The sequence below is a fragment of the Squalius cephalus genome (genome assembly GCF_949319135.1).
Source record: "Squalius cephalus genome assembly, chromosome: 20".
Classification (NCBI taxonomy): Eukaryota; Metazoa; Chordata; class Actinopteri; order Cypriniformes; family Leuciscidae; genus Squalius; species Squalius cephalus.
The window spans coordinates 29,581,202-29,600,290 of NC_137141.1; the positions used below are offsets into that span (position 1 = coordinate 29,581,202).

The 19,089-nt window shown below is 35.9% G+C and overlaps 3 protein-coding genes across 5 annotated transcripts; 1 reads left to right on the forward strand and 2 right to left on the reverse strand.

The window, feature by feature from the left end:
• Window positions 1–709: 709 nt before the first annotated feature.
• tagapa (T cell activation RhoGTPase activating protein a) lies at window positions 710–5,657 on the reverse strand. The gene is made up of 10 exons (XM_079853835.1): window positions 5,431–5,657; window positions 5,014–5,091; window positions 4,809–4,862; window positions 4,444–4,513; window positions 4,084–4,247; window positions 3,803–3,964; window positions 3,580–3,689; window positions 3,315–3,486; window positions 2,975–3,083; window positions 710–2,454 (listed from the first exon to the last, which is right to left on the reverse strand). Exons 2-10 carry the CDS (start codon window positions 5,038–5,040, stop codon window positions 1,391–1,393), a joined length of 1,932 nt encoding a protein of 643 aa, XP_079709961.1. The 5' UTR covers window positions 5,041–5,091; window positions 5,431–5,657; the 3' UTR covers window positions 710–1,390.
• Window positions 5,658–6,653: 996 nt separating this feature from the next.
• Window positions 6,654–10,342, reverse strand: nenf (neudesin neurotrophic factor). Its single transcript, XM_079853837.1, has 4 exons — window positions 10,110–10,342; window positions 9,923–9,983; window positions 8,176–8,279; window positions 6,654–8,025 (listed from the first exon to the last, which is right to left on the reverse strand). The coding sequence occupies exons 1-4, from the start codon at window positions 10,245–10,247 to the stop codon at window positions 7,849–7,851; spliced, it is 480 nt and encodes a 159-aa protein (XP_079709963.1). The 5' UTR covers window positions 10,248–10,342; the 3' UTR covers window positions 6,654–7,848.
• A 2,623-nt stretch (window positions 10,343–12,965) lies between these two features.
• Window positions 12,966–18,958, forward strand: pacc1 (proton activated chloride channel 1). Of its 3 annotated transcripts, none has more exons than XM_079854090.1 (8): window positions 12,966–13,236; window positions 13,505–13,604; window positions 16,084–16,296; window positions 16,378–16,532; window positions 16,614–16,756; window positions 16,833–16,974; window positions 17,497–17,604; window positions 17,697–18,958. In XM_079854090.1, the coding sequence occupies exons 1-8, from the start codon at window positions 13,201–13,203 to the stop codon at window positions 17,856–17,858; spliced, it is 1,059 nt and encodes a 352-aa protein (XP_079710216.1). In that variant the 5' UTR covers window positions 12,966–13,200; the 3' UTR covers window positions 17,859–18,958. The 3 variants fall into 3 exon arrangements, with proteins under 3 accessions (XP_079710216.1, XP_079710215.1, XP_079710217.1); XM_079854089.1 differs by lacking the exons at window positions 12,966–13,236; window positions 13,505–13,604 and adding exons at window positions 14,122–14,187; window positions 14,662–14,809; XM_079854091.1 differs by lacking the exons at window positions 12,966–13,236; window positions 13,505–13,604 and adding an exon at window positions 14,680–14,856.
• The last annotated feature ends 131 nt before the right edge of the window (window positions 18,959–19,089 follow it).

Consider the following 19,089-nt stretch of genomic DNA (forward strand, 5'->3'; position numbering starts at 1 on the left):
TTTAAATAAGATTAAAAAATAATGTCGGAAAGATATCAGTTCTGCTGTTGTTCATAAACACCAGTTGTTCAACGAAGACGTTGTTATGACACCGGAAATAGAGTCATCAGTGTGTAGTGAGCAGGGTCCTTCTTTACTGTACCAGTGCCTGAATTCATGTACACAATATACTGATTCACGACCAGGGGTAGCTAGCGAGCTGATTGAGACGCACCCAAGGTCTTTAGGAGTACTAGAAATTTTGAGTTTGATCAAGGTTGGAGATAAACTCTGCAGGAAAGTGGATCTCAAGGGCAAGGGTTGAGAACCCCTGTGAAAAACCCCTTTTGGAACCATTTTTTAAAGAAGGTAGGGTTATTTGTTTGCCACTCGGTTTGACATTTTGCTATCTAATTTATTGGTTTTAAATGTGGGTCATGACACATTAGTGAGTTACAAACAGGCATCTCAAACTTTTAACACGTGCACTGTATGCAGAGGAACTGCTAGAGGGCTAAAATGACTGCTTTAACTAAAAGATTGAATTTAAATTAAATATGATGAGACAATCTTTTTAATGGCTATCAAGATCATACACCTCTAGATAGGTCATAGCCTGAGTTTGCTGATCAATGACATTTATACAATGTTCAAATATTAAGGGTCCAAATATTTTTGGGGGGACCATTGTAGTTTAGTAATTTTGTCATTTTTATTATATATATTTTTTAAACATATGTCTATGTTTTTATTATGTTTTAGTTTTTAGTTGTAATTCCATTTAGTATGAGTTATTTAAGTACTTTAACTTAAACTAAATGAAAACAAGAAATGTTGCCTTGGCAACTATAGCTGAAATAAAATAAGTTTTAGTTTTTAATATTTTATTTTAGTTACTGTTGTTTATTTTATTTCAAGTAATTAAAATAATTTACAGACCAAGCTGATTTGGTTCATTGTTTGAAACAAAAACAAAAACTATTCAATTATTTAAATTCATTTTTCATAAATGGAAACATGGCTAGTTTTATTTCATGTCTTTATTTCATGAGAAGACATACAAATGGTTTGCATTGCTTTTAAGCATATACATTAGTTCTGCAAACATTGCACACAAACTTATGAACCTGTGTAGTGAAAATTCCTCAAAGTGCCTTTCAGTTACTTTTTTTACACAATTTTTGGGGAGCTGGAAAATCTAAATACAGTGGGTATAAAAACATTGTCACAAAAGACCAGACTAAAGTGAAGAATAAAATTCAACAAGTTGAGTGCAAATCAATGCCTGAATTGTACTTTATTGTACTTCTGAATTGTGCCTCATTATGAGGTCATAAGCAAAAGATATTATGACACCACCAAAAAGTAGCAACAATAGAAAAAATAGAAAAAAAAACATCTGAACAGTTCGTCAGACATATGTCTCTCTGAGGTGTTCTGGATTGCACCACTCTGGTAGTGATGTTTCATACACAGATTCAGATGTGGTCCTCTGTCTCAACTCTGAGGAGGATCCACTCATACTATCACAACATGTCTCTTCATTGTCTCTATTGTGAATATCAAAATGTTCAATCCCAGAAGGTGAATCCAATGTTTCTTCGCTTGAGGATCTGGAGCAGCTGCATGTTTTCTTCGACAGACATCTGGCGTCCTGAACAGTCAGCGATTTACGGCACGAGAGAGCTACATGGGAATTGTGCACAACCGCTTGCTGATAACTCGGAGGATCGCTTGGTATCCTGCTGTCCACCTGATGGAAAACCTCCTCGCTAGACAAGCGTCTCGGCTCCGGTTGAGGATTCAGCACCTCAGGTAGGGTCTGGCTGTGGCGTAGAGCTCTCTCGATGGCCCGTTTGGTGGACCCACTTCGCCCGAAGACAGTCCTGCTTCTTATGTGTGCACTCTTCATTGATTGCGAGCGTCTTTTTGGGGTCTCTGAGCGATTCGGTGCAGGTGCCGACTGGCGGGTGGGAAACGAATGTTTGCGTAGGAGGGTCTTTCTCTGATTGCATGAAGGCATGATAGGAGAGCTATTATGGATTGAGCTCTCTGAAGCGCTGGAGAAACAACTCTCAAGTGAACTTGAAGAACAATACGAGGAGCCTTTAGAGGTTGTCCTGGCCCCAGTTTTAGGTGCCAAACAACAGCTTTCCCCCAAGCTGTTACCTGCTCTAAACACAATACAGTCATCGGAGATCTGTTTTGTTAGTTGTTTGTCATGAAAGTCCATTTCTGTCTGGCTCCTAGATAGGGCAAGGTGCCGAACATTCTTGCTCAAGACGATTGCTGGTTCAGAGCGTCTGCGAGTCAACAACTTTGTAGTCCAAGGTTCCTCTGTGCTGGAATGTTTCTGGGCATTCTCTTCAACGCCGGATTTGATAGAGTCCATGTCAGAAAAACTTCCCTTGTAGCCGTCTGCATCAGGGTCATTGCTGTCATACGCAGAGTCATGATGTTGTGAAGAATAAGAGTCTGAAGGAGAAATCAAGGATAGATACTTATTAATTGTCAGAACATTAAGTATTATTAGATCATAACAAGTATTTTGTCTACATTGGCTTTTCTAACTATGTAAAGGTTGCCTACACACTGGAGACAGATAATTGGTAAGATGTTTTGAGGGTGTGGAGATAAAATTCAAGTTTCAATTGGACGACCAATTAGATTTCTGAAGGTACAACTGGACCGCCTCTCTTAAATTCTCATTGGTCAAAGGATGAACAACTATTGATTGCATAATGACTGTCAAAATCGCAATTTAAAGAACCATTTAACATGAGATCTCTTTAGCTAAAGTCTCCTGCATCCTTTCTTCAAGGGTTTCAGTCTTAGCAATGTTTCACACTGTTCTCATATTTCCCAAGATATCATTCAAGATCAAAATCTCCTAAATAATATTCAGAGAAACATCTGAGACAGTTGCTACTTCATGCCCATTGATACAAAATCTACTGCATAGGCATTCAAAAAGACAAAATGTTAAAGAATCTACCTTGGTTATCGCTGAGTTCCTCTTCATCAGAGTCTCCAAAGAGCATCAGCGCATCCTCACCAAATATTTGATCGCAGTTTTTAATGAGAAACTCTGTCAGATTTGTTACCTGCAAATACAAAGAGTGACATGAGGATTAAACAAAGGCCACTTCGACAGCAAAAAAGTCATCACATGAATTATGAAATCCAATGAAATTGGGTAAAAATAAGTTTGGATATGAAACTAGGTTGATCATTTCTTCCTCTGGTGAGTTTCAGTATTACTCAGTCTGCTATTTTCTGGCTCCTGGCCACATTGTGTGAGAGGTTAAGACTTTCAGAAATCACTGTACACTCACCTCTTCCATCTTTTTCACTTCGTTGTCTGTTTGGAGCAAGTTGGGGGAAACACATGTAGCTAGATTGAAGGGAACCATCTTGTTTGATTCTGCGTTCTCACTTATGAGGTAAAGCAGAACAATCAAGTGCTTCAAGAGCTGAATATTTGGCTCAGGAAGCGTGTTGATCACCCTAAAGACAAAATAAAGAAAACCTGGTCACAAATACAGCTCATTTACACTAAACACTTTTTATTCAACCCGAGTGTGTCATTAGATAACTTACATTTTGATTTCAGCACACTTCTGAACTTCATCTTCCTTTTCCATTGCAGTCATCCAGGATTTGGCCTTCTCCACCATTAGCAATTTGCCAGGCAGTTGTCTAAGAAAATCCTGCAAATCGGAATACACAAAACCCAGGGAATTAATGACCAAATATGCATCTTTTAGACTTCAATACTGTCAATCACTCAAATCAAATCATGTTGCCCAAGGTCATCCCATACCTTGATAAGATCAGCAAGCAAAAAGACTGACTGCTCTTTCAGATCCACTTCTATCCCGTCGTTGAGCTGCGCCCTGATCTCTTTCAATGCTCTGGCGTTCCCTGCCTTCCTGAACACCCCCTCGGTGTACAGACCCTTTCTCAGAAGCAATGTAAGGATATCCTGCAAAGCAAATTGAGGTAAATTAAGACATTTGAAAGACTAAAACCACATACATAAAATACAACATTTGTTTTCAGTTTTGCAGTGAAGCTCTATTGATCCTTCAGACAATTTCTCACCATGATTGGTTTGGGAGGACACCCATCTTTTTGACAGATATCCGACAAGGCTCGCCCAAACAGTTTGTTTTCGGGATGTACACTTGCATCATGGGATTCCATGTTCCTATTCTGTACTCGTCGAAACATGCTCCTCCAACGCCTTTGATTGACGTTTAAGTTTCCTGATGAATATCAATAAAGAAAATTTTAAAATCCACTATTCCACAAGCATACAGTCTGATATTCTGACTTACAGTAAACTGCATTAACTCTGGTTTTGAAAGGTTGTTGTTGTTGTTTTTACTTTTTGACATCAAAAAGTCCAAAACAACAAGAGCAATGACATTTAAAAGAACAGAAGTGAGACTGTAAGCTTACCAGTGTGGGAGATCCTGGGAAGATTTGCATTAGTCTGCTGACTAAGGGAGATTCCTGTATTCAGTGGAACCTAATAGAAATAGAAAGCAATACATCAGATGAAGCAATGAACAACAGAGGCAGAGCTAAAAATGGTATTACTGGGGAATTTTAGGTTGGTGCAACAAGAGCTTAAAAAAGCAAGCTTTGTAAACTACGTGTTGGTCAAATATATTGAGATGTAACAGGTCAGGACTTTGTAATAACCCATTTTAGGCTTAGTTCTCAATGCTCAGCCTTTAAAGAATTCATAATTGCACTAATCTATCAATCAGAAGGTGATAAGAAGTGCTGTATGCGTAAGATCTTGGGATCAATATACTTACAGCTGTGGCTGGCATGATGAATAGGTCCATGCTGTTTTGAGTCAACGATTTAGGCTGAAACAGAAAGAACAAAAGATGTGTTTATCCTTTCATTGAGATTTGTGGAAGCAGGTCAATTCATATACATACTACTAATCAGTTTCCATGATGACATTAAGGGAGAATAGGTGTGTGAAACTATGTGTGATTGAAGGTGATAACTTACCACGCCGTGACCACTCAGCACCTTCATAAGTTTGCTGGGTTGTGATCACCAATAGATCAGTCCTCCCGGTCAGATTACCTGATCAGTGAAATGAGTTTGATTAGTGATTATAGAACTTGCAGTTTTATTTTATTACAGCAACTTAATACAGAGCATATCATAGAATCAAACTTTGCAAATCAACACCCAAAGTCCATGATCCAAATAATGCATTTAATAAATAAATAAAAATTAAATAGACTCAGTTTTAGTCTTCTACACATAAAAAAACAATTATTTGTAAAACATCAAGTGGTAAAATGAATTACAGTAGAATGTATGCATAATTATGTTTAATTTAATTAGCTAACAGTTCCAAAAGCAGGGTAATAACACAATACAATAAAAACAGTATTTGTAAATAAATATGTTACTCACCAATATAAAAAATTCAAGCAGAGGTCAAATGTTGTGGGTGGCTGGAGAAAGCAACAAGCTACATTGACTCCGGAGCAGAACAGACTCTACCAAGAGACTCAGACAGACTGAAGTGAAACAGCCCACTGCACCACTCAAAATACAAGTGGGCGGGCAAAGGGGAAATTCTGATGTGCAATGGAGACAGGAAGCAGCATCACGGGCTCCCACCATCAACACCTCTTTCGCTACAAAAGGCAAGTTGTTGTGACCGAGGGTGGAAAGTGTGACATACGTCACTCATGTGAGCACGAATGTAAAATTGGAATGAGAATATGGCAATAAAAGGAAGTACATATCAAATTACATGGTCAGAAGGTTTAAGAACATGCATAACATGTTACACTATCATTTGCATTAGAATAAAACAAACATGGGGATAAAGTCCAATTGGAATTTAATATCTTAAGACATCAGTCATTATTATGTAACATATCTACTATCATTCTATGTCTATAACACTATATCTTATAAAGATAAAATGCATGGCAGTTGCTTGGCATTTAGTAATTTTGTATTATTTCTTGAAATCAATTTCAGTTTCTGAAGGTTTTCTGGTAAATAGGATACTAATTAAGCCTGGCTAGTGTTTACAGTAAAGGCACTTCTACAATGATTCATTATTGTGCTGTAAATGCTAATGATACCCTCGGGAATTTTTAAAAGAAACAAAAAACATCATTTTGAGACTCCGAATCTGACAGTGTTTTGCTAACTGACTCACTGTCGCTCATGAAACCAGCCAGCCCCCATGTTTTTAAAGTAAGATGTATAATGGGTAAATTCATCATGAAAATAAAAGAGCTGCATTTGACCAAATGCCTTTTTGCATATACCCTCCTACTGCTTACAGTCTCCATGGAAATCAGGTCATTGCCTTCTCATCAGGAGCCTTTTGATGTTTTGGAAAGTTAAACATGCAGGGGAGTTTAAAACTGTACTAGTGAATCTTCTTAAAATCTCAAGTTTAACAGTTATTTCTTTCTTCACTGGGGAGAACTGGGCAGCAGATTTCAGTTTGATTTTAAGGCACTTACCTTACAGTCTTGGTTATAAAAAAAACAAAAAACATTTCCACTTTTATTTACCAGGGTAAAATATGCCCCAATAGCAGGGAATGTGCCATTAAATAATATATAAAGTGAAAATCAAACAGTAGCACAAATAAGATTCATACAATTTTTGGTTAAAAAATATAATAGTTAAAGGTTTGGGATCAAGCAAGGTTTTATTCAGTAAGTTTACATTCAATCGATCAAAGGTGGCAGACAGTAAAGACATTTATGTTACATAAGATTTCTATTTCAAATCGATTGCAAATCGGTATTTTAAAATGATTTATGAAGGATCATGTGACACTGAAGACTGGAGTAATGGCTGCTTTAAATAGTAATAATATTCCACAATATTGCTGTTTTTACTGTATTTTTGAGCAAATAAATGCAGGCTTTGGTGAGCATAAGACACTTCTTTCAAAAACATGAAAAAAATCTAACTGACCTCAAACATTTAAATGGTAGTATAGATATATCAAACAATTATTTTGTACAACTAGACCTTTTTTTCAGATCCTTACTGAGTTTTAGCTCTCTTAGCTCTTCTACATGTTGAACAGCCATGTTCCAATAGCCTGACTCACATCACACTCTTTTGAGACCAGATGACAACTGTCTGTGTTTTTCTAAACAACTTGTTTATTACATTCCATTCAGACTTAAAATATCCCAGATGACACTAACATGACAGGACAACAAGCTGAAGTAACAAACAACTCTCTCTCTCTCAGATTAATGTGAAACATTTCTGGTCATCAAGGGCATTTTATATAGATTAGACACAAACACTATAATTATGACTGAGATGGTGTTTGAGTAAAAATGGTGTCGTGGAATGATAACATTAACGCTTAACTTCTTAATTTGTATAACGAAACCCCTCACCACAAAAGCGATTTCAATATCTACATGAAGTATGAATCACCAAACTTTCCCCTCATGTACAGTGAAAGAAACCAAGTGATTTATTGCAGATTTACAATAATCAATACTTTTTAAACAGCGCAAACATTTAAAATCATTATCTAGCATCATTTGATACATTTAAAAAGGGCAAACGACGTACCTATTTTTTTTAAATCACACCTGTAGGTGGCCTCATTTGAATGACCTTCAAAGCAGCCCACCAGGGAAAAACCCACGTGGGATATAATGCATCATAATGATTTCTAGGTTGTAGGCTGAAAGACCACCAGACAACCTCAAATTTACACATGCCCACTACTGTCAGAGCAGAGGTCACAAACAACTATTAATCAGACTTTTGATTAGATTGCTGGATATCTTTATTATAAGACAATTGTCTTTAAAGGCTGTCTCAGCATCAAAATTCATCTTTAATTTTGAAATTAGGTTGGTCTTCAGGTTTGAAGTCTTTATTGGGGCTGCCGTCCTCATTGAGAACGCGCCTGCTGGTGTATCCAACGATAGGGTACTTTGCTTTGTATGTGCCTTTAAATATCTGCTCGAGGGATTGAAGTTGACTCTCAGTGAGGCCCGTCTAACAAACAGAAACCAAAAGAGGCAATTACGTTTGTGGCAAAAGAGTCTGGTGGAATCCAATCTTCAATCTAACAACAGTTTATTATGAAAAGTGGCATATGTTTTTTTCTGTGGCAAAGTTGTGATATTTATAAAATCCCCAACTTACAGTGTCATGTGTGAGATCTGCAGGGTCGAGGGACATTTTGGCAACGGCTCTGGTTGAGTCTTTGCCCACAAGGGCATTATAAGATGCCCCCTTTCTGTAAAATTCTGGAAATTAAAGAGACAAAACAGGGTTTCCACACTTTCTGACCAAGGAATTCCCATGATTTTTTAGCCATTCCGATTGCGACGTATATCTGAGTGAAACGGCTTCTCGAACAAGAAAAAATTTAGGGCGGTTTGATTTTGTCCATCGAGAATTGATTGGATCGTTGGATTGTTGTGGTTTGCTATTGCTGTGATCTCATGTGATTGACTGGTTGTCCCGCCCTTGTGCCAGTAAACACATCATCAGAGAAGAACAGTTATTTTGATTAAAGATTATGAGGTCACATGAATTTAAAAAAATTATGTGCACGAATAAAACTTTTTTATAATAAATAATGCAATATTCCATTAAAAACTAAGAATTGCCCGTTTTGAATTCATGGTGACTTTAAATTCACTATAGAAATTATCATGAGTCCTGGAACTATGCTAAAGGCCCGAGCGAAATCGAAGAATGAACTGATGTGACATAATTTCGAACAAAATCAGGCCGAAACGAAGTTCGTTTTGGGAGTTCGAAAAGTTTGCTACGGCTGGTAAAGACGAATGTACTTCCTTTGGTCCGTGGCGATTACATAATAGGCTTCTTTCATGTGAAATCTTTCCCAGGTCATTTCATTTCTCCTGTTCAGTCGGTTGAGGTCAGACGTCCGCGAGTGAAAACATGAATACACTAGAGAGCTGCTTTATAGCAGAAAATTAAGTTGTACTTCAGATTAAACAAGACACTGGCACTGTTTTTCATGTTTAATTCGGTAAAGCTGCTTGATTTTAAGCAATCAATTGTATAAAAATATATATAAATAAACGTGACGTGACTTTACTTGAGTGCCGAATTGCAGAGCTCGTGCAAACATATCCATGTTGCTAAGATGCTTTATTAAAATGCTTGCTGTTTTCTCAATTTTGTTGTGTGTTTATTTTGTTTTTTGAGAGAAAAGCACACAGCACATATTTACATATTCATCTAACCTTCGCTCTCAGCAGTGTGGGCGGCGTTGGATGTTCGATAGTATATCGCTGCTCACGTATTTCAAACATCTTTTTACCCCTAAGCGAAAAACGAAAAAGAACTTCACCTTGTGTATATCGGGGCCTTAAATTGCATAGCTTTATTGTATTTCCAGCCCTGGGAATTCCTGTATTTTCCCAGGACTGTTGGAAACTTGGTCCAGTAAAATGCAAATAGGCCTGTGGTTTCAGTATACACTGCTTAATTCTAACACACACACGTTTGTTTCACTATACTGTATTAGTGAGTGAGGACATTGTATAGACTTCTACTGATTATAAATCATGTTAAGGATATTTTCGAAACCCAATTCCTACCCCTAAACACATCCCTAACAGAAACATGTGCCAAGCACTATATTTAAATCAAAAACATGTTTTGGCCGTTTTATAAGCCTTTTTAACTAGTAAGGATGCCCTCACTAGTCAGCTGTCATAATATTTCACCAGATAAGTGAGGACATTTGGCCCTCACAAGCATAGCCAAACCTGTACACACACAAAATCAAAATAGGGAACAAAGCAAAGATCTAAACTGATAGATCTACTTCCTCAAAGAAGTGTCTATTAGTTTGAAACTTCCACCAGCACACAAAAGATTGAAGAAGGTGAAGTTGTATACAACATCTGACCTTTTCCAGTTGTGACGTCAAACACAACTCCTTTAATGGCCATGTAAATTGGTTGTCCATCCTGTAAAGGGGGCGGGGCACGTTTAAAACTCGTCAGTAAATACAATTTGCATTTAATAATAATCAAAAGAACATAGTTTTGAAATAGCGTATAAAACTAGCACAGTGTTTTTGTGACAGAACATACCTCGCTCCCATCGTATCTTTGCAACTCCTCATCGGTGAACAGACGCACCGGTTTCGATGCGTTTTTTATTTTGCTATCATCATTTGTGGAACAAATAGATAGTAACGCGTATAATACAACACTACGGGCATAAAACATTGTGGACTGTCGGTGTTGAGGTTTGTAAGAACCGAGTCTGCGGCTACAGTTTCCTTGTTGTCACGGGAGTGTCTCTCTGTGTTTCCATTCAGTCTTTCAGATGCTGATCTCAGATCAGCTTTCACAATCGGAGGTGGAAATGCTCCATTTGTTTCGGAACAGTATCTAATTGGTGCTTTAGGACAAAATTGTTTAATATTTTTAACATATCACTGTTAGGGGTCCGAATATATTGGACTTGTATGATTTTGCACTTTATGAAACTTCTTAAAACAACAACAACTTCTGCTTTGGGAACTTTCTAAACTTCCACTAGCCGCGAGTTTCTGTTTTCCATTCACGTGAGATGAACCGGAAGTGACGCGCACCAATGGAACTCCTCTTTAAACCATAGCTTTAAACAAGCCAAGTTCCTTAATATTTTAAATGAGGGAATTCTCAAAATGTCATGGTTATTATCCATAAAAATGCACAAATGTAATGAATCTCTACATTTATAACAATATTGTATCTTATTTTATAAAGCCCATAAAAATCACAATTCTGAAGCACAAATCCTTTGTATGTTATGTTACATTTTAATAGATATTTACAAATCTGCGCAATTGACATTTTTCTACTGTCAACACTTATGTATTTACAACTAAAAGTTTGATAGAGAGAAAACTCATTTTTGAAGTATTTTAGAGTTTGTTTAAATAAATATAGACAGAGAAGACAGCATGGGGGATATTAAAGTACTTTTTTTAGCAGCCAATAAATAAATTTAAAAATGTATTTTAAAAAAGTACCTACTCAAGAAAGTATGCGATTTCGGATGCAGCCATTATGTAGACCACAATGCAACTGTATTGTTATAATTTTCGTTTGTGTAATTTTTTTTATATTTTCTCCAACAGCCCAATGGTATGGTGTGTAAAACAAATTCATAAGATAAAAAAATAAATAATAAATCAGCTCCATTGCGTATTCCTGTGATCAAGGGGGAGTTTCATTTAAACACATTGCAAGGGTTCCGCCATAGTGGGCACTCGTGCAGCATACACAATGTCGTACATTTAAGTGAACGAGACGGAGGGAAGTTAGCGAGGGAAGGGCATTAAAAATAGCTGCTTATAGCTGTGTCCCAATTCAGAGGCTGCATCCTTTAAAGGGCGGATTCGAAGGCCGATTGCATCACTGCGGCACGACGAAGGCTATCCCAATTCGAAGGCTCCTTCAAATGCGGCCTCCAAATGCGTCTTACGTTTCTCGTGAAATTAAGGATACAACAGATATATCCTTCGCGACCTTGCCTACCCCAAAATTCATTGTGACGCCCCAGTGACGACGGGATTTTTTTTTTTTTTTTTTTAGAAATTGACGAATTACACTTTTAAATGCAATTATTGGGTTTCAACTGACTCAAATATCTAATGATACAAATGAAAAGAAAAAAAAACTTTAAAGCGATTCAAATGTTGACATATCTTACTAAGATGCGATTATACGTATAGCTACACTTTGTACTCTGTATTATATACAGAAATGGACCATGGTGAACATATTTAGACAGTTTGTGAACCCTGTTTTGTTTTTAGACAGTTTAATATAACGCTCTTCAACGGCAGCTGTCACAGTTTCTAGGCGACAAGAACAATCCTCTGTAGGCTCAGTCCAACCTTCGAGGCCTTCGAAAGATGCAGCCTTTGAATTGGTACACAGCCAAACACAGCCCTATGCATTCGGAACAGCATTCTACTTACTATTTCTGCCATAGAAAGATATTGTAGACAACAACGTAGTATAAGCACTATGCGGTTCCGAATTCAGCGCTAGTCTCATATAGGCCTAATTTATATACCAAATTTCGTTAGCTTTTAATGCATTGTGAGCTTCTGTCATGAATGTGTGGTTGCCCTCGTCTCTTTATCTTGTGTTTCGTTCAGCACTTTGGTCAGCCATGTTTACTGTTACTATTATAAAAACAAACTTGAAACTTGAAAAACAAACTATATACTGAAATTTGCGTGACTACAAATCTACTAAGAGAATAGTGTCCAACCATCATAACTAAGCTTCCAAATAAATTAAGCGTTTTATTAAAGTTCTTCAATAACTTTAATTTTTATGGTCATCTTTTATTTTTACACATTTATTCTTATTACTATATAACTCTTATTACTCCTTTCTCTCCTTGTGAACGAGACTGACTCACATGATGACAAACCTTAACAGTGTACACACATGCCCCCTGTCGTACAGTAGGGTTAGCACTAAATAACCCTTTCCGAGTAAAAAGCACTTAATAACCCTAATAACGGAGACTCGTTCAGTGACGGGGCGTAGTCGTTCAGTAAACCAAACCAATGAAATGTTCCGTCACAGCCCACCTTGAATGCTATTGGCTCTTGCCATAGTCAGTCTTTCAAGACATAACAGTCAGTCATCACCACACCGTCACGCGCACGCGCTTCAAAAGGAATGAACGAAATATACTAGTAACGTCTCTTAAATGTGAATGACAACGATTCATTCGCTTTAAAGATAGTTCACGAAACACCACTACATTCTGCCTTTTAAAAAACTCCCCAGTACTGCTAAGAAAATAACTTTATTTCTTTACACAAGAAAGTGCTGGCTTCTCATTACAGAGTCAGTCAGTATGCTCTTATTCCTAAGAGAAAACATTTATGGATACCATGTGATGTGTGATAGAAAATACGAAACAGAACCTAAATCGTGTTATGTGTTATGGAAGACTTTGCGTAAACTTTTCACAAAAATATCAAAGATAGTATCCAAGCCCTCCCCAACTAACTAACAGCTGTGATGTCACGCTTGGCAGGTTTGTTGGCCGAGCTCACGCGAGCTCCTCGAGACTATCCGTAATAAGAGATGAGAAGGTCCGGGTCCTGCTCCTGCAAGTTGATGGCAAAGTTTAAATGCCCCAAATATTCGGATGTGAAGCACAATGCTGAGGAGAGACACATCTCGATCTTATCAGGAGGTAATGAAACTAACTAGTGTGTGAAATGCGGTTGGATCCAGCGGGACTCGTGTATAGGGTTGTGAAAGCAGTTTCTTTTCAGAGAGAGGGAGTTTCATAGTAAAGCAGAAGCAGTCATGTGATATCAGCTGACCGCTTGCTTTTTATTGCCGCTGTGCGTTAGAGAGATGCGAGGCGCAAAATACTGTCAAATATACATTAAATGTGTGTATGCAAACAAATAACGATATGTCTGTATTTTTTTATGTCACTTGTTGTTGCATTGTAGTTCAATGGTGAGGACTGTGCTGCTGGACCACTTGAGTCTTACGAGAACAATGATGTTTCTGAAGTGGAGCATGATGAAGCAAGCTGTGACCCTTTACCAGGTCAGAACTTGTACCTAAAATATGACACTGATAAGTCATGTGTTTTATGTTCATGTATGTAGATCTAGATTTAGATGTAGATTTAGGTATTAATCCGGGAACACTTTACAAGAAGGTTCCATTCCACTGAAAGGGTGACATTTCTGTCCCCAGGACATATGTATAAAATTGCATGAAAAATTATCTCTAAAATACATTTTATCATGTCATGCACATTAAGCTAACTACAAATTTAAAATGTATAATTAAAAACATTAATAAAAACTACATAGAACACTAAAAAAATAGCATTTTCTCTCTATCTCTAAACTTTACCATGAAATGTAGTGATAAAAAATGTATTTTTTTGCATTGTTGTGTGACTTTTTATTCAATCTAGCCTATGCTTTAAAATGTTAAAGAAAAAAATATATTTTATCTAATATTTAGAGATAAAATACACATTTTAGTCATTTTAGTTTTCACTCAGTCCTGTTACCCTAACACATCCCCCCTACTGAAAAACTTGGAATATTCCACAAGACACATTTTCAACAGGAAGTTGCATCATCTGGATCTTCTGAAGGCAATGGGAAGACCATAAGTAAGTCCTCTCATTTTAATTTCTGTATATTTGATGAAATTGTAACTATGACTGAGAAGGTCAATCTCAACATACTGTCCTGTTACCTAAATTATTTCTTAGATTTTATTTGTTTATTTTAAAAATATTAACTTTTAGTTAGTCACTAGAATTTGCTCAGTGTCCTAATGCTATTAGCATGTATGCTATGTGGCCATGTATTTGATAACTTTTTGCTTAAAAACTCAATCCTGTTACTTTCAGTCCTGTTACTTATATGAAAAATAACAGGAGTGAGTAGAGTCCTCTGTTTTGTTGATTTAATACTGTAAATATTAGTTGATATAATACTATTCACCTGAATTCTGAGTTTTAATGTTGCAATTACTTATATTGTAGACATTAGCATTAGTTTTACTATGTGAACACCATACTTCCATGAAGCCAGTCCACCATGAAGTGACTTAAACGTTTTGTCTTTGTCATATTTTGTAGAAGATGGAGAAAACCCTTACTGTGCAGGTGCCAGAAACACCCACCTATGGCATCCTGCAATGGAAGGAGCGAAACACACCCTCTCTTTTCTCCCTTTTTTGTCTTAACTTCCCTCTTTCTCCCTCCCTCTCTCTTCTTCTGAGTTTCGGTAACAGGACTGAGAAAACATGCATCCATCTTCTGCTTAGAAACCTTGTAAAAAATGAAATAAAGTTGCCTGAGATTGACCAATACACATTTTGAATAGTTAAATATGTGTAGTATTAGATTCAGTGTTGAAAAAAGATAAAAAATAAAGTTTAATTTTGAAGAGGTACAACAAGCAAATGTCACCCATTCGGTGGAATGGCCCAGTTAACATTAATTAACTACCTTATATGGACTATATATGTATATATATATATATATACATTATAATATGAACTAACAATGAACAATACTTCTACAGCATTTATTCATCTTAGTTTATATTAATTTCAACATTTACTACTACATTATTAAAATCAAATGTTGTATTTGTTAACATTAGTTGATGCTCTGTGAACTAACAATGAACAGCTGTATTTTTATTAAGTAACATTAACCATGATTAGCAAGTACAGTAACAAATGTATTGCTCATGGTTAGTTAATACATTAACTAATGCTAACTAATGAACCTTATTGTAAAGTGTTACCATTAATCCTATAGGTATATTGTGGTGGTGCAATTTTATGTATGTAGAAAACATCACGGTTTTCTGCAGAACTGCTTTATAGATTAAATGAACTAGTTTAATAATTAATGATCTTCACAACGAAACTGAATCAACAGTGAACTGACTTCAGCTGAACAATGACAGCCAAAATGAACTCTGTTTGCTTCACTAAATCAATTTCCTGAGGTTTTGAAACAATCTGTATTGTATAAAGCACAATATAAATAAAGGTGACTTGACTTGACTTGTAGGTAGGCCTATGTATGCATGTTTGTGTTTTGCATTTATTTATTATAAATTAATATATATTTTTTTTTATTTACATATTTAATATATAAATATTTATAATTTAACTTAGGGAGTTGATTTAACAATGTTTGATTGTATGATACATCTAAGTTGCTGAAATAAAACATTAAATTGCAGAAAAAACTACAAGTGCAATAATCACAAAGTAAACCGTTTTCACTGACCAGGTAATCTGACACAGAGGACTGAATCTATATATTTTTTATTTTTTTAAATTTATGCTATAGTTATACAATCGTGTTATTTTTATTTATTTATTTATTTATTTGTACAAATTTATCTTCTTGGACAATACATTGTATTATTTATTTATTTAGTCAAATTTAACATTTACATTCTGGGACAGTTCTACATGTATGTATTGTGTATTTTATAAAAGACATTGCTTTAAAATAAACTTTCATTATATATTGCAGATGAGGATGCTGTGGACAATAATCTAATGCCCATTGGCTTCAACAAAGCTTGCCTGAAGAATGTTTTCACAGTCATCCTTGTCCTCATTTACCTGCTGCTCACTGCAGTGGCTGTGTTCTTGGCCTACCAGACTATTTCAGACTTCATGGAGAAACTCAACCATCCAGTGATGTCTGTTTCATACAAAGAAGTTGAGGAGTTTACTGCACCGGGTGAGCTATAATACACTGTCATTTTATGCTATCTCTCATTATGTCTATTTACAGAATCTCTCATCATTCCTTTGCGAACAGGAATTGCTTTGTATCCTGGGAAGGCGCAGTTATTAAGTTGCATGCATCACTATCATGACAACATTCCACCTCTTGTTGCATCGGGCAGACTAGAGAAAAGTAACTGTATGACCGAGGAGGTCATTTACTATGGGCCATATTCAAACCAGACGCAAGTATGTTTTCAAGCTTCCTCATCAACTATTTTTGAAGAAATGCTACTATTAATAATCTTTTATGCAACACGTCTGCCGCAGAAGCGAGCCATAGTGGTCAGAGGGCCGACTGATGTGAGGAACCGAGAACTTATATTCCTTCAGTTCAGTCGGAATGAAACGGAGGAGGATTTCAGCGCTATCAGTTACATGTTTTTTGCCACATTCAGTGACATGCGTAAAAGGTAGATCTTTAGAGAAATGTTCAGCATGAATCAGATTTGTTTTACTGTTTATATAAAAAAGTATTTTTCTTATCAGCGTGGATAAAGCAGCTTTTATGATGGACTGTGAAAGGAACTACTCCATGTGGACCTTCTCTGGGGGATTTCGGACATGGGTCAAAATGTCTTTGGTCAAGACGTCAGGCAGAGGAAATGAATCAGTTGAATTTAGACAGGAGGTAATAGATTTGTTATGCTATTTTTTTGCCTTTTTTGCATGTTTTTTATATAAATATCCAGATTAGTGGTCAACCAAATTAGTAGCCATTTCTTAAAGAGGACCTATTATGCTTTTTTGCATGGTCAACATTCTTTAGTATGTAATGTTGCAGTTTGAGCATGAAAAAAGTTGCAAAGTTACAAAGCACAAAGTCATAACTACATGGATAACAATAAAGATATAGTTCTCAGTATTAAAGAATAGCAGAGTTCACACCACGGCTATAACGATAACTGCACAGAGAAATTATATCGTTGGAATCGTTTCTGATTGAGATGCACTGACAGACTGGGTATTGAGGTGCTGCAACAATGTAAAATATGTGAAAAATAATGTTTTTTGAAGATTCAAGCATGTAAACCTTTTCTTGTAAAACCTAAAAACAAAATCAAGACTTTTATATATATTACACTTGATCCACCCAAAATACTGAATATTTTGTTACAGCCACTTACTTGATAATCATCCATATTTATTTCAGTCCAGTGTGGTGAAGTACATCGACAAGAGGCCGCCACAGGAGCAAGCCAACGAGCTTTTCTTTGTTGTGTTCCAATGGCGAGATCCATTTATACAGCAAGTGAAAGATGTAAGTGAACACATAATTAAATATTAAACTAATTGTCTCTGTATAATGCTATACAGAGAGTCTAATTAAGTGTGCCTTTTGTTTTTGAACAGATAGTCACAGCAAACCCGTGGAACACTATAGCCATATTGTGTGGCGTCTTCATGGCTCTATTTAAAGCTGCAGAGTTTGCCAAACTCAGCATTAAGTGGATGATCAAAATCCGTAAAAGACACTTAAGGGCCAAAATAAGAGAATTGGACCAAATGAGCTAATTCTATTACATCTGACAACACAAACTGAGTTTTTAAGTACAACCATCGACCACTTAGAGACTTCTAATTCACTAGTTCAATGGAGAACTAATTCAGTGCGAAGAGTGTATTACACTTTCATGAAAAATGTGGTGTTGTTCCATTGTATGTTAAGTTTTAACTGGACAATAGATTTTAACTTGATGAGCTGAGGCATGTGTTCTACAGTACAAGGGCAAAGTGTATTCATGTGCTTGTGACACTGAAATATTAACTATTCACACTGGTTTCTGAGTGAGAATCAGTTAGTTGAAATGATGACTGAGAAGGAATTTAGCTGAAACAAAAAAGGGCTTTTAATGACAGGGACCTTTGGTTAAGTTGCATTTCCAAACGATCAATAAATGTATAAATAACAGGACATTCAATGAGAGAAATTCGGTCTTGCTGCTGTTTTCTTTAATTATTTTGCTGTTAATGTGAATGAGTTGTGTTTTTATTATTATAGACATGTTGTATAGACCCATACCAACTTATGGAATTATGTCAATGATTTAAAAATGTTCTGAAAACATTATTTAATCATGCTTACAAAATAAGCAGGCCTTTTTTTGTAGTTATGATGTAAAGACTTTGACTTGTTTCCATGTAATGTTCTTTTATTTTATTGTGTTTTTTAAAGTTATCAAAATGTGAAAGAATTATAACTTCCAATTGTATTAATATACAAAATATTCTTCTATAGCTGATGCTGCCTCCAGGACTACAAATGTTATCTTGTTTAAACTATTGTTTTTAGTATATTTTGAGATATGTGTGGAAATGCATCAAACTCAAGTACTATTGATATATGTTTTATGCTTTTTAAAACCAAGTTACTTGAATACATCCTATGATTACAGCTGAATTAAGAATGTTTATGAGGGATTTAAAAATTACGGCAAGAGGTGATAATTATGTTATGGCATGGATGAATAATTCCATTAGAGAGATTTGTATTTTATTTTGCACTTTACGTTTATTAATCAGGACTAACTAATACCAAAGGTAAGCTTTATTTTCTACTCGGTATTTACTTATAGTGGTCTTTTTTGTTCTTCGTCTCCTTATTAAAAATCTATAAAAGTATTCTGAAATTATTAACTGTTTTATTGTATTTCACATGAGCTAGTGTGTTTGTTTATTTTACAATTTACATGGTTACCGTTAGTAACTGTTATCTAGTGACTTTTACTTTAAAATCTTGCCGGCC